The 15,724-nt window shown below is 38.8% G+C and overlaps 1 protein-coding gene across 1 annotated transcript; it reads right to left on the bottom strand.

Moving 5' to 3' along the window:
• Nucleotides 1-6,454: 6,454 nt before the first annotated feature.
• On the bottom strand, nt 6,455-12,032 carry LOC126564496 (carbonic anhydrase-like). Its single transcript, XM_050221561.1, has 3 exons — nt 12,026-12,032; nt 10,384-10,458; nt 6,455-7,275 (listed from the first exon to the last, which is right to left on the bottom strand). Exons 1-3 carry the CDS (start codon nt 12,030-12,032, stop codon nt 6,455-6,457), a joined length of 903 nt encoding a protein of 300 aa, XP_050077518.1.
• Between the last annotated feature and the right edge of the window lie 3,692 nt (nt 12,033-15,724).

Genomic DNA, 15,724 nt, shown 5'->3' with positions numbered 1-15,724 from the left:
GTAGCTAAAAAATTCCATACGATTCGTGGTAATCGAACGTCGTTGCATGAATCCATACTGGCGAGAAGATTCCACGGTGATTTGATGCATCTGTGCGGTTTCCTGTTTTGATTGGTACCATTCTTGCACGTTTCCAGGCTGTGGCATAAATGCTACTTTACGAAACATAACTCACCAAATCCAAAATTGTTCATATTTGCAAACACCATTCCTCTAAATACCGACGACCAATCACGTTTAACAAGACACCAATACCTAACACGCAGAAGAACATCCTCTCTTTTCCCTTCCTCTCCTGAAATCGTTTTCTGTTGGATTCTGGGTCATTCCGGAATTCACGGAAAGGAGAAAGCTGACCAATTTGCGAACGAAGTCGGCGAATTTTTGTCCTTTTTGCTGGTCGCCATTGTTCAGAGGACTTATATCAAAAGCATATGTTAGCTTGATTACAAACATTATTCACTGCCGTGCATACCACGCAAACCACGCCAATATATGTCGGGAAACTGATAGAAGAACAACTTTACCTACTGAAGAAGAGATAAAATGTCTCAACTTCATTGTTAAGCCAGCAATCAACGAATATGTTAGAATGTTTTCTTCCACATCCACTAGTCCCTGTCCATGACTCCCTCAATCCCTCAATCCCTCAACCAAAGTCTTAAAACAGCACTTGATGGAGCAACATCTAACTCCATAACACTAACAAACCATGCGATGAACACGTCAATGTGATACATTGATTGATTGCCATTACCTAATGCATATTTTCCAGTTTTAATGCATAATAAACAAATTTTGTTGTGTCGGTTTTCTTATGAACATTTGGGAGTACTCGAGAAGGACGTTTCGGACGATATTAATTAATTGGGACGAGGCTGTTGTCGGTTCGGTGGTTGATGACTTACTAACTATATTTCTTATCCTACGCCTACGCTTCTCCTATGCTAACGCTAATTGTTTATGCTAGTGGATCGGGGTGCACGCTACATCACATCCCCCTTTCTTTTAAATTTGCCGAGGACGGTAAATATTTCTACCGTAACGCGTTTGGTGTACAGGTTTTCTGTCCTTAACTGTATTCTGTTGTTTATGGGGGACTCTGTCTTGTTCTCTGTTTCCACTTGTACTAATGTAAGCAGGCTTTATCCGATCTATCGATATTGTCGTTCTTTTTCCTTTTACTTCGAGTGTGTAAGTTTTCCTGTTTCGTGTTATAACTTTATATGGACCGTCGTACGGTGGTGTTAATGATGGCCTGACACTATCTACTCGCACGAAAACATGCGTACACGACGATAGTCCTCGATGTACGAAAGTCTCTTTCTTTGTATTGTGATCTGACGTTGGTATAGGTTTCAACTTACGCATGATCGTTCTGAGGTTGTTTACATACTCGGGCGTCGCGCTTGTAATCTGCTGACTATTTGTGCTCTGATCAAAAAATTCTCCTGGTAGGCGTAAGTTAGTACCGTAGGTTAGTTCAGCGACGGTTGCTCCTAGGTCTTCTTTCAGTGTTGATCTCATCCCTAACAAAACGAGTGGTAATGTCTCTGTCCACCTGATTCGATCGTGGCACATTAGCGCTGCCTTTAGCTGTCGGTGTACGCGCTCAATGTGACCGTTTGCCTGTGGATGGTAAGGAGTCGTTTTTAGATGATCAATACCAAGAGTTTTTGAGAGTTTACTGAAAAGGTCACTTTCGAATTGTCTTCCCCGGTCGGTGGTTATCTTGTTAGGTACACCGAACCTCGCGATCCAGTTGGCTACGAACGCCCGCGCAACAGTTTCTGCCGTCATATTCGGTAGTGGAATCACTTCCGGCCATCGGGTAAACTTATCTATCAGCGTGAGACAGTATGTGTTTCCTTCGGAGGGAGGTAACGGGCCTATAAGGTCCATGTGCACGTGCTGAAATCGTTGTTGCGGTACGGTGATCTGTTCTGCTTGGGTGAAGTTGTGCCTCGTTACTTTTGTTTTCTGGCAGTCCAAACAGCTCGAGACGAATTCCTTGCAGTCCTTTCTGATTGATGGCCACACGTAACGCTGCGTAACCAAGTGTGTTGTGCCACGAATGCCGGGATGTGAGGTACCGTGCAATTTTTCGATTATTTGTTTACGAAGCGCTGTAGGAACTAACGGGCGGATTGTTTGAGTGGATACGTCGCAGTACAGTGTACCCTTTTTTGATGGTAATTCTAGCTCCTTTAAGATGATTGTACTTGATGTGGGTGGGTTGCGTACGAAGGCTTGTATGTCTGTATCCATTCTTTGTAGCTCTGCCATTTTATCGTAATCGATGGGATCGGTGGATAGCGTTTCGATTCGGCTGAGCATATCTGCGACATTGTTGTCATCCCCTGGGATGTGGCGAATGTCTGTTGTATATTCGCTGATGAACGCGAGTCTGCGTAGTTGAACAGGGCTTGCTCGCTCTGGTCGCTGGTTGAACGCCGTAACTAAGGGCTTGTGGTCTGTGTATATGGTGAAAATTCGTCCCTCGAGAATGTCACGGAAATACCTTACGGCTGCGTATATGGCGTACAGTTCCCTGTCGTATGTGCTTGCTTTGAGCATACTGGAACACAGTTTCTTTGAGAAAAATGCCAACGGTTGCAGGCCCTCGCTGGTCATTTGATGAAGTGCTCCTCCAACAGCTACGTTCGATGCATCGACATACAGGGAAAGCTTTGCGGAAGGTGAAGGGTGTGCGAGTAAGGTAGCGCCGACTAATTCCTTTTTACACTGTTCGAATGCCTCGTTTGTTATTTGGTCCCATTCGAGGGGGGTGTTGTCATTACGCACGTTGCCAGTGATCATGGTTTGCAGAATACTCTGATTTTTGGCTGCATATGGTATAAAACGGCGATAAAAATTTATCGTGCCCAAGAATGTTTTAAGTTGCTTAGCGACCTTCGGGCGTGGGTAATCTACAATAGCTTGCATCTTTGCTGGGTTTGGTTTAATACCTTGCGGTGTTATTAGATGGCCGAGAAATATTACGGAAGATTTACCTATTTGGCATTTATCGGCATTAATTGCTAATCCATTTTCTCTTAGGCGCTTAAACACCGTTTCAAGGTGTTGCTTGTGTTCTTCTACGTCGTGTGACGCAATGCATAAATCGTCTATGTATGGGAAGACGAATGAGAGGTCTCCGAATAGTGCATGTAGGTGACGCTGTAGTGTTTGTCCCGCGTTTCTCAAACCGAACGTCATATAGTTAAACTCATACAGACCAAAAGGTGTCGTGATGGCTGTTTTTGGTATGTCTTGTTTTGCTACGGGTATTTGGTGATACGCGCGCTGTAGGTCAATACAGGAGAATATTTGTGTGCCGTGTAATATATTGCTTACATCCTGTATATGTGGTATGGGATAACGATCTGGTTCGGTGATAGCATTTAGGCCCCTATAGTCGCCGCATGGTCTCCATTTGCCGTTTGCTTTTTTAACCATGTGCAACGGGCTAGCCCAGCTGCTTTTAGATGGTTGGCAAATACCCTGTTCGGTCATGTACCGAAATTCCGCTTTAGCTTCTTGCAATTTATCTAATGGCAATCTTCTTGGCTGGCAAAAGATAGGTGGACCAGTGGTGAGTATTTGGTGTTCAACTGCTTTAGTGGGTTTGTGTTTAGTGTTTAGTGTTGCGAGGTCTTTATATTTTTCGACTATGCCGGCGAATGGTTTGGTTATACTGATGGTGCATATTGTGCTTTTGTTGTTACGAATGTGCAGTGTATCTGTGTTATCTATCACCCTTTTTCTCTTCGCGTCAACTAGCAAATCGTAGTGTTTAAGGAAATCTGCCCCGATTATCGGAGTGCTCACGTCTGCTAGAATGAATGACCACGTGAATTTCCTTTGCAAGCCCAAATCTACGTTTAGTGTTTTTGTACCATATGTGGCTATCTTCGTACCGTTTGCAGCGACAAGGTTACGTAACGAAGACGGGGTTAACCTTTCTTTTGAGTTTGGTGGCAAAACGGATATTTCGGCTCCAGTGTCGATTAAAAATCGGTGATGTGTTACGTTATCGGTGATGTGTATGCGGCATATGTGCGATGGGGTGGTGTTGGTGTGTTCTTGTGTCGCTGTTTTGCGTGGCGCAATTATGGGTGTATACTCTTGTTGAGTGGTGGGTTCTACGTAGTGGTGTGGTGAATTAGGTGAGTGATGATTAGAGGTGAATCTGAGTGTTTCAGGATATGGTGAGTGGCTCGATGAGTGAGTGGATGTTGGAGATGAACTTTGTATGGAAGAAGGAATTTCTGTGTGTGGTAGTGTAAAGCGGACTATTTTTTTGAGTTTATCGGCGTCTGCTCGTCGAAAAAAATGCACTGAGTGTTAAGATCGCTTGGGTGATCTTTCTCGCATCTCTCGGCTTTATGGCCAAAACGATAATGGAACCAACATATCCATCGGCGAGGCGATTTTTGGCGTGCTGGAGTGGGTGAACGTTTGCCATAAAACTCTCTCGATCTCGAATGCTGTCTCGCTCGCCGATCATATGGTCCGGGTCGATGAACTGCTAACACCTCATCGAGACGCTGCGTGATCGCTTCTACCTTGCTTTCTAATGCGGCTATTTGGTTTACCTGTGAAGGACATTCTTCCTTTTCTCCTGTGCCAACTGCTGACACTTCTCCATTTGGCGCTTCCAGGATTCTGTCTGCTGCACGCGCCTGATCATCGAGAGAGGCCGAAGGGATCGCCATTATAATCGAGCGAACGGTTGTGGGGAGTGCTCGAAGCCATATGTTAAAAAGGACCGCGTCGGAACATATGTCCCCGCCCGTTCGACGCATCTCTGCCAACAGTTGGCTCGGCTTCTGATCGCCAAGTGACACACCGGATAGCAAACTCGTCAGCCTTCGGTTTTCGGAAGGCTTGTAGTACTCGATGACCGCCGTTTTCATCGTCACATATTTGTCGCTTGTTGCCGTGGTATTACACTTCGCAATGGTGGAGTGAAAGTGTTTGGCTTTGGTGCCCAGTGCTACGACAACCGCGTTAAACATATGTTTATCGAGCTTAATGCCGTTCATGCAAAATGCAGCCTCGAGACACACGAACCATATCTCTACGTTGTCCGCGTCAAACGGCGGGCACCACATTCGCGGGCATGATGCCGCGATCTCCTGTCCTTCTTCTTTGCAATCGACGGGTGGATTCATCTTCGGCGTTAAAAAAAAAAAAAAAAAAAAAAAACGATTTTTTTTATGCACTGCACGGTTCGAATCACGTCGGGGTCACCAGTTTGGGAGTACTCGAGAAGGACGTTTCGGACGATATTAATTAATTGGGACGAGGCTGTTGTCGGTTCGGTGGTTGATGACTTACTAACTATATTTCTTATCCTACGCCTACGCTTCTCCTATGCTAACGCTAATTGTTTATGCTAGTGGATCGGGGTGCACGCTACAAACATTATTATTCGCGTAATTAATAAAAATGTCATGATCAACAACGCGTGATAACATTTTGAGTCCTAATCCAGCTTCTTAAGCGTAATCAAATCAGTACAGTCTTAATAAGAGGCTTCTTTTTACGAAGACTCTTGTTCAAGGCTCCAGGTCACCAAGTGGTGAGCGCAGAAGTGTTTTTGGCGCAAGCCAGCATGGTGAAACCACTGGTACAGATCTTGGTGGTAGTAGCAAGTACTCGCTATCACGTTTCCTAGTCGATCCCACCCAAGGATAGTTCCGATCCGATCCGAAAGAATGATTCTGGACGATCCCGGAATCAAAAACGATTCCAAACTCGTTTGGAATCTGGACTATTGTCATGTTTTTCGCGGCAGGTTTTTGACTGCTCCCATATAAAATGTGTCAAAAACCTTCTTGTGAGCAGTAGTTTAGAAGGGTTTTTTTGTTGTTGTTTGCTTGCAGGTTATATTATTGGATTGTTGTCAACAAGAGCGAAGATACAGAAAGAATCTAGGTGTAACTTCACACAATGAAGGGTACGCAATATGTACATGGGAGTTTGCTGTTGTAAATGAAGATTTGAAGAAGCCCCAACCAAGTTCTGGTCCCGGTAATGATGTGAGGCCCACAGCGAAACACTTAAGATTTTTTTTAGTTTCTTTTTATTTTTATTTTGATAGAATGGACTGGTCGTATTTCTAAAATACATAAACGTTCTTCACAAAACTTCTTCCATACACTCTTTTTATCAAACAATGTCGCACAAAACATAGAGCAACAGAGTTGGTGAGCAACATCGTTGGATCAAATCCTTAGATAATATTTTGCTGATTGGTGGGCGCAAAAGCTTACTAAATTGTTTAACAGAAGCATTCGTCCCAGCGGTTGGAGCAGTTTTGTTTAAATGTAGTTCTGTTTAGTAATTTCATTTCAAACTTTTGATACAAAAAGCGTCGTTCAATCTACATACATGAATCAGATATGAATTATAGCTGTTGCACGCTTTTTTTCCCAACGATTAAAATCTAATATTTTATAAAAAGTTTAACTATAAATATTCCAACCAAAGCTATTAAATGCGAATTCAAACTTGGTGCCGCTGCAAAGCTATTGCCCTGTCGATCCCATTCAGTTACATACACTAAAGCACGTGCATTGAGGGGTTGAACAGAACGAAAGTTATTCACCAGCTCTCTACCGTTTTGGGCATGGATTCCCTTAAATTGCTCTATTTGATCGAGAGATACACCAACAGTCTCGGTGAAAACTGTCCAAATAACCGATTCAGCACAGGCCGGTGTGGTTAAAGAACCTTCGTATCGATAAAATGTGGTACGGTTTGCTGGTAGTAGATAATGTGGGGCAAGTTTACCTTTCAACAGCGTCTCTTTCCCCGCTACTTTCTGAATATCTGCCAAAGCGTCGAGAATTACATCAATGTGCATATTCGGCTGAGCACTTACATGGAAGAGTATCCCTAGAACGGCTACTCCATTGCGAACAGACGCTGCAGCTTCTAGGGACGAATAGCGTGTGTCATGATGTACTAGATGCAGCTCAAGTCCAAACCGCGTGCTGTTGAAGGTGTGCTCAGAACCCCAATGGAAATGCATTTGATCAAGCACAAAACGTCCACCTAATCCACCTCCTTGTATCGTTACCGCGGAGTCCTTATTAGATATCTGAACCGAATGTCCTGTGTTGACCAGTTGCGCCTGTTTAATCGGGAGTTTATAGTTGCTGAAAAATAAGGGTGCAAATTCGCCTCGTACCGCAGCTGTTTGGGTTAGATCTATAGGAGACTGTCGACGACCGTTGTCACATTGACCTCCCCAGTTTTCTGGTTCTGGAAAAATAGAAAAATATGTGCAATAATGAGCATTTTTTAGGACAATACGGCATAGAGCCGTCATACAAGAAAATAAATAAAACAAATTATGAGCATATTTAGACTTTCAAATAAACTAGGATAAAAAACGGGGCGACCCGGTGGTGTAGGCGACAGTGGCGCCAGTCTTCAAAGGGCACGACCGCGGTTCAAATCCCATTCGGATCGGATCCCCTAGTAGTGAGGATTGACTATCCAACTACGTGATATCGGCAAGTCTGGTAAGTCATTTCGATGGCCGGCATGACCTTAGAGGTCGTTAAGCCAAGAAGAAGAAGAAGAAGAAGAAGAAGAAGGATAAAAAACGGAATACATTCATTCAATTACGGGTAGAACAAATAATTAAAGAATTTTAGAATTGTAGAATATTGAAACCCTTCCGTGTTAGTTCAATTCTTTGCATTGTCTATTTTCACTTGAACTTGTCTTTGAACTTGACCGTAGCCATAGTGGAAAATATTTCAAGCAAGAGCCAACTACGAGTCGTACATAACCCAGTCATGACAAGGACTAATGGAGCAATTATGGCTTCTATAACAATATGCATAGGAACAATAATAGTTTGTACTTTTATGATGATCTTTACACAGAGAAGGTGCCTTCTCTGGGGCAATATAGCAAAAACAAAAAAATAAATAAATAAATAAAAGCCAAAAGCTTACCATGGCGCTAGCAGAATTTTCACTGATACCTTAGATACCAGAGCTGCTCAAGTTCACCTAAAGCGTACTTCACCCCTGATTTAAAAGCCTTAACGTTAGTGGATGCGTTTATTCGAAATACATCATGAATAACATCGAATCTCACTAAATGCCCACTATCAACGCATAGGCCACGCGGAAACAAAGGTCAAAAATGTCCCAACAAGACTGAATACTGTACGCATTTAGGACCGGTTGCAATATTATAAATGATAATAAATCTGCAAGGCGAAAATATTGCACAGTACATTATGTATGAAGAGGCACAATGAGTTTCAACGACATTGTAACACATTGTCATCAGTATAAATCGGTACAAACCGTCAAATCAATTGTAAATAAATAAATCGGTACAAAACAATTCCTCAAAGCAAGCGGAGATTGATTCCATTCATTCAATAAAATTATTGGAAATCGAAAAGCATGTGTAGAATTCTGCCGTTCGGTAAGGTAAGGTTTCGTGTTGGGTACAGCATATTAATAACTTTTGACGACTTTAGTCCGGAAAAGGATTGAATTGCAGCAATGCCAGCAATCCAGTAAAATATCTCGAACAAGGCAGCTTTTCTTCCTGTTGCTACCAATGTATGGATAGGACATGGGTTGGCTATAAATGAGAAATTGGCAAAAAAATCTTTTCGGGTCTTTATGTTCAAACGCGCATTAGTTTTACAGGGTTTATCAGTTCAGATTAAACATAAAATGGATGTTTTCGAATTCGTAAAACGCACAGTAAAAGAAGCACGACCGAAATCAAGTTTGGAAAGCCTATTCAAAATCGTAACACTATTTCTCAAATCCGGCAGTTGTTAACCTCAGATGACGTTTTGGCGGCTCGTTGCAACTACAGAAGTAGACAATTCAAAAATATAGGTAAATTGTCTAAAAATAATTTAAAAAAAAAACGACCTTTCATGAGGGTAGAGTATTTGCGTAAGCAACTCTATACTGACCAAAAACAAAATCTAAATAAGTACCGAAACAGTACCTAATCATACGTTGTTTTGTTTTCACTTTCTTCGTCTTATCTTAGCAGTGGTTTGCAATCAGTTTACACCATACGTATGTTTCATTTGAAAAAATGTGGTTTCTTCTCGTTTCTCGTGCTCGTTTAACAGAGATAACTTTTCCAACCTGTCAATTATTGCTGTAGGAAAGTGAAATGCAGATAGCGTAAACCAAAATAAATCTTCGAAGTTGTAGGCAGTGATTGACACCAGTGACCGTACAAAAATAAAAACCTCACACTTGTTTGCAATCAGTGGAGCATTCCGCTGTGGAAATTCGCAAAGTTAGAAGCGGATACCGAAACAAGCAAATAACGTTAACAGCGTTGATTTTTGTTTGTGCTTATTTTCTTGACGATATTTTTGCCCTTTTTTATTTCGTAATGAACGGCCTGACCGTATTTCTATGATATTTTTGCCTTCGTCTAAGAATGCCGTCATCGTTTTACTGCCAATAGCTTCAATAGATAGCCAACAATGTGAAAAGTGACACTACGAAGGCTCCAATCGACATTCAGCACCCTCCAAGCTGTGCTAATTAGCTACTTAAGTGGCATAATGTACATCACTATCAAGTGCTACTGGTTTAGCACAAGGGCAATGATCATTGCTCTGGCAAGGTCGAAACCATGTCTTCAATTTTTGAAGTGAAGTTTAGTGCAATGTGTCTTGTCTTCTCATTTCCATTTACTCTCCACAATCACACATGTTATGATTGCATTGGAACCATCATCGTGCTGCTGCAATTCCACACAGCATACGGAACAGCTGTTTGGTGTCGTCAAGTAATTTTCATTTGACGTGACCTTCCATTGCTCATTATCAGTCAAGCTGTTTATCATCTTCCCGACTGTGCTTACTAATTAATGATTTATGGTAATAATATTTGCAATTCGTATTAATTATAATGGTCAAACAAAAATGTTTGTAACACAATGTTTTCTCTCTTTGATTTAATGCCTTTGGATCGGACATACGGGTTGCACATATAAAGTGAATCACTTGAATCATTCTACCGAGTTGTACAGTGGGTATCTATTATGTAGATTATTTCTTCGTTCAAAATGAAACACTTTGCAACACGCTTCACACGATTTTGTGGATATTTATGGTAATGCAGTGTGCTCAAACCTGTAAATTAGAGTGACTTCCAGATATAGTATGTTATACCTGCTTTTCATGTATGTGTGTTCCCCCTATGACGATCGGCTCCTGGAGTTGCATGTAAATTGTTACAACTCTATTTTAAGCGCCTTCTATTGTCGTGCATTGAAGAGCTCATATCACAAGTACAGTTTACATAATATCATAAAGATAGAGAGACGAGGCAGACAATTACTAAACAGAAGAAAACTTACCGCTCATAATCCCATTTGAACCTGGTGTAGGGTAGTTCCACTCATCTGATGTTGCTTGTACAACCAGGAAACATACTTGAAAATTAAATAAATAAAATAAACAAAAGCTATGAAAAAAATGCTCCCTTACAAGAAATACAGATTTTAAGCACTAAAAAGAGACGTGTTTTATAATTGCGTCAACTGGATAACACATAAGTTATTCTAATACCAGGAAAACAAACTGTTTTAAGGCTTTAAATTTTTTGGAAAAAATATTGAAGTAAATAAACTACTATTTCCTTCCCTATCGATTAATTTTAACATGGATGCCTAGTAGAAAAATACAAGTTTTTTCATAGTAAGTATTGTTTGCAAGATCCATCTGGACAGTTTCCTCGTAGTAGCTCCATGTGGTATTTTAAATATTTGAAATGGTCAAAGCAATTTGAACTTTGTTCGTTTAGCATTATTCAAAATAATAAAACTATCCTAGAAAAGAAGTCTTGTTTGATCTCAAAATTGATTTAGATCCAATTTCAATTCAAACCTCAACGAACACTACTCGTACAAAATACTCAACTTAAAGTGTGAAAGTTAACAAAATATTTGAATAAAAGTTATAACGTTGTAAGTAATTTGGTGGTAGATAAAATCTCTTGTCGAAGATTTAAAGTAGCGCAATGCAATATAATGCATCTTGTTCAGCCTTTCACTGGAACACCAGGTGTAGCGGACAAGCAAAGGCATGCTCCGTTGTAACAAACGACCGCGACTTAAAATGTTAGAGCTAAAATTAACAACGATTTTCATACGACGACAAAGGCGAAATTGAGGGCAGAAAGGGAACTGATGATTGGAGACCTGCGTTTCTCTAGATTTAAGATTCTCTGTGTAAAATATCGTGTTTGATCTGTTTGAAGGTTATTTATTCCAGATATACAACTATTTGCAATAAAACATATTTGAAATTGTGAAATTTATTTATTTACATTTGATTATTACGGTCCAGTGCCGTATTGTCAACACCGTTGTGTTGAGTAGATTTTCACATATTGAAATTGTGAAATGGTTATGTATATTTTTATTGAGCTGTGGCTTGTGAAGAAACTTCAATCATAATACTATAAATTAGGTCACTTTTGGCCGAAATGATCGTTTTTGGTCACACATATATATACGAGGGTGCCGAAAACAATGGAAGTATCAATAGTTTAAGTATTTTTGTGTAACTCCGGATGTTCGCTTGCAAAACAATTCTATCACGATGTTAAATTTGATCCATCCCTAATAAAGGTTGGAATGACCAGACCATGAAAAACAAATAAAAAAAAAACATAAGTTTTCAAAACTTATTATAAATAAATTAATTGTAGGAAAAAATTTATAAAAAAAATTGAGGTGGGCCTTAAGCTACGACAGTATATTTCGACTATGCAAAACAGAGTACCGAACGAACATGGAATTAATTAAAATTACGCATTGTATGCTTGTCTGTTTGTCAAATCAATATACAAACAGCTAGGGATACTGAACTAACGGAGCATTCCTTTGAAATGCGCTAAAAATTTTCTCTTTTCTCTCTCGCAATATTTGAAATATCTTGTCTGTAAAATTATTCCTAACAAAACTAAAAGTAAATATTTGAGAAATATCAACATACGCTGCATTTCCATTAATAAGATGTTGTTTGATAACATAATATCACTGAACACATTGCTGATGAAAAGTAATATTTATTTATTTTTCGATTGACTATGACGGTCCAGTGCCGTATTGTCAAATGATAAAAAGTAATAATATTTTTATATAATATTATTAATAAAGTTTTTAATATATTTTATTCTTGTTCTTTTGAATTTCATAGAATAAACTAACAAATTTATTGAATTTATCATCCCGAGGGTAACTATCGCTATGGCACGTAAATATGATTCAATTGGATTAATTAGGGACGGACCCCGACACGATAAAAAAAACACATGTAAATGCTTGACAGTCTGTGTTCAGCTCAACCAAATTTGCTGAGAATCACGCTACACCCTCGCTACATTAGCTATTCGATATCATGTTTGATTGATTTGACAATTTAAAAACGCTTCCGGTTGTTGGTGCACGATTCTAGGGTGCAGAAGAAAAAGAGAGGTCACTGATAAATCAGACCGGCACACGATCTCAATACATTGCTTATCAATAGCAAACCATGCTTATCAAGCTTATGGAAAAAAGTGTGATCGATTGTGCTAAGAAAAATTTGAATTGAGGTTTATCCGAACGAAGTAAGTAGCCAGGCGTGTGACCGCTACGGTTTGTTGTTTCTTATCAATTTCCATAAGTCAATCCATCACTATCGACCTGACACCAATTAGCTAGTTGATTGAATAGGAACAGAAAATACTAGTCAGGTGATTTACTACGAGTTGACCTTCACTTTGTTTTTTTTGTGTTTGTGCTGCTGAGTATCAATTTAACTAATCAAAACTTTGCCCATATTCGTAAACTGGCACAAATAAAAAAAATTCTACTGCACATGCATAATGCAGGGTGAAATTGAATAACTTTGAATTAAACATTCGGATCTACCAAAATGAATTATTAACAATTCATTTATTTAGTAACAATTGAAATGTGAGCAACGAGAATTTTAGAAAATACGTGACGGTGAAGTGCCTCAATAAAGTGATTTTTTTTTTAGTGTAACACTCAACTCGTTTTTATGTCATAAACAAGAGCATAGTTTTGCAAAACACTTTCTCTCATAGCCTCTTTTCTTGTATTGCTGGGGTAACATTGTATTTCTTTTATTTCATGAATTAAATACGTCGTCTCAACGCCGTATTGTCCATATTATAGTGTAATTATTGCTTGAAAAATATATTTTGCGTAAAAAATAATTTAAACCTTTACCAGATCCACACCGCTAACACAAGGAGAAAAATAATATAATCTAGCCGTTTCTTAAGAATAACATTCAGATATAGCTAAACACTTGTTTACTTATTCGATTTGATAAAACGATTGTTGAAAATTCAACCCGGTTGATTGCCAACTAAATTAACAATTATATTTAGTCGAATTTCACTCCAAGTTGATTGTGAAATGAATATGAACGTTTCAATTCATGAGCACTTTTCTGCTTAAGATTATTGCTTTAATACACATTGTATTGTTTAATTTTCGATTGGATTTTTGAGCTCACCGAAATAATATGCGAAAGACACACTTATCATTTTAGATGTGTATAATTCTGAATTCACACCACACAACTGTGTTCGCAAGAACACCTATCTCTTAATGCTGGTTCGCACAAAACTGACTTTGCTCAAACCTGGAGCTCAGTTTTATGCCACATCCACTCTCGGCAAGCGGTAACAACAGAATCCCCAACTTTACTCCGATAACACAACGTCATGGTTGAAGGATGACGTTCAGTTCGAGAAGCGTAATGTCTACATTTAACATTTCATGCAACCTCATATTCACGCTCCCTCGAAGTACTGTGCGCAGTATTATTCCATCCTCCCTCGCATAATGTAGTGGTGAGTAGAGATGTGTACCAATAAGTAAATTGGCTGCACAGAAAGAAGTGCATACTTCTGGTAATGTTATGCACGAACACAACGTAGGTCAAATTTATGCATACTTGCTATGCTGAGCTTAATTTTTTTATTCCAATAGAATGGCCTGTCCGTATTGCTAAATTGTTATTTTAGAAGTCAGTAATATTGTGATAAGAATATAACCGGCTGTAAATTCTAATGACGCAACTACATTACAGTGTGGCATCGTAGAATTGATGCACTTATTCGAGTGCCTTTTTGTTATTAAACTTTTATTAAATTGACAATCTATGTAAATAAAAGTACTACTTAGCACACGTTCTTCTAGGTTACTTGAAACCATACACTGAGAAGCTTTTTAGCTCCGACAGCTTTTGCTTACAACAGGATTCATCTCGTAAGGCTTGGGTCGTTTAGGAGTGCTGCTAGGAGCATTTTCCCTGTTCCATCAGTGCATCGCAGCGAATGGCCTGCTTCGTCTCCAAACATTTGAATTTGGGCGAACTCATGAAACGGTTGTTTAAAACATGGAGCGAAATGCCGGATGACTTTGTGCGTGCAGCCTGCATCAATTTTTGAAATCGTCAACAGGCTGTTATCAAGTAAAAAGGTGAAAGAATTGGAATTAGGCTCAATGCAAGTTTAGTACTAAAGGATGTAATTTAATTTTTCGTACTGAAGGATGTTATCGATTTCGAAGAGAAATCAAACTTGGTTTCTATTTTTTTCCCAGATATTTTTTTAATTTTATTTTGTTTGAACGAACCTGTTTTTTTTTTTCAAAACGAAGAATGAAGAAGAGATTTTTTCTAACCAAAACAAAAGTAAATTATTTTTTAATGTTAGATCATAGTTAAATTACAAACAGGAGATTTCTGTGCATCGAAAAACATATTTATATCATAACTGCCGTGATTATGCCACTTGCAACTTACGCGACCAGTCAAAATAAAATAAAAGCAAATTTTTATTTGTCATTCTGCCTGTCATTTTCATATTTTAATGCGTTTGTTGACTTTTCTAATTGCATATTCGATTGATTGTTGCTTATACCGGCATTTGAAAACTGCCAAACAAAGCAAATAAATAATATCTTGTAGTGCCGTATTCTATAAGATTCAGTACATCCACAGCAAAATAATCAAAGCATCCGCCTGTAAAAAAAATCATTTATTTATATTCTAGTAACCGAGTATGCATCATCCACATTGTTGGAAACAACAATGCTGTGATTGATGTAGAAGTCCTTAAATGTTCATTGTAACCTTTGTAGTTGATTCTCATATCCAGTTTTTGTTTTCTTTAAATTGTAAACTAGAATTTAAGGTTTTTTATGTTTTTTATTTCTAATAAATGTTTTATAAAAAAATAAAAAAAAGTATGCCAAGGATAATGAAAAGAATAAAGAGAAAATATATTATCATTATGTTTATATAAATGAGTCATCACTAGCGGTGTTGAAAATACGGCATTGTTCCGTCATAATTAATTATAAATAAAAAGATAAAATATTTATATTCTAGTTTTACGGCTTAGTTCTGTACCGTCACAACCGCTTGCAATGACTATGTTAGACATACAATATATTAGCAAGGCATTTCCTCCTTGATGTTTGTGTTATCCCGGGCTTTCTACGTTGCAAAACTACAAAAGCTATATGCTATTTTAATTAGTTATTATTAATTGTGACGGTACAATGCCGTATAGACAACATCGCTTGTGATGACTAAATTGCATAAACATAGGCATTTTTGGCATTTTTGATTATTATTTGCCTCATCCCGGTCATATTCGTTTGCGGA

Source organism: Anopheles maculipalpis, chromosome X, assembly GCF_943734695.1.
Source record: "Anopheles maculipalpis chromosome X, idAnoMacuDA_375_x, whole genome shotgun sequence".
NCBI classification, from domain to species: domain Eukaryota; kingdom Metazoa; phylum Arthropoda; class Insecta; order Diptera; family Culicidae; genus Anopheles; species Anopheles maculipalpis.
The sequence above is the reverse complement of the archived record's forward strand: the minus strand, read 5'-3'. Positions and strand labels throughout refer to the sequence as shown.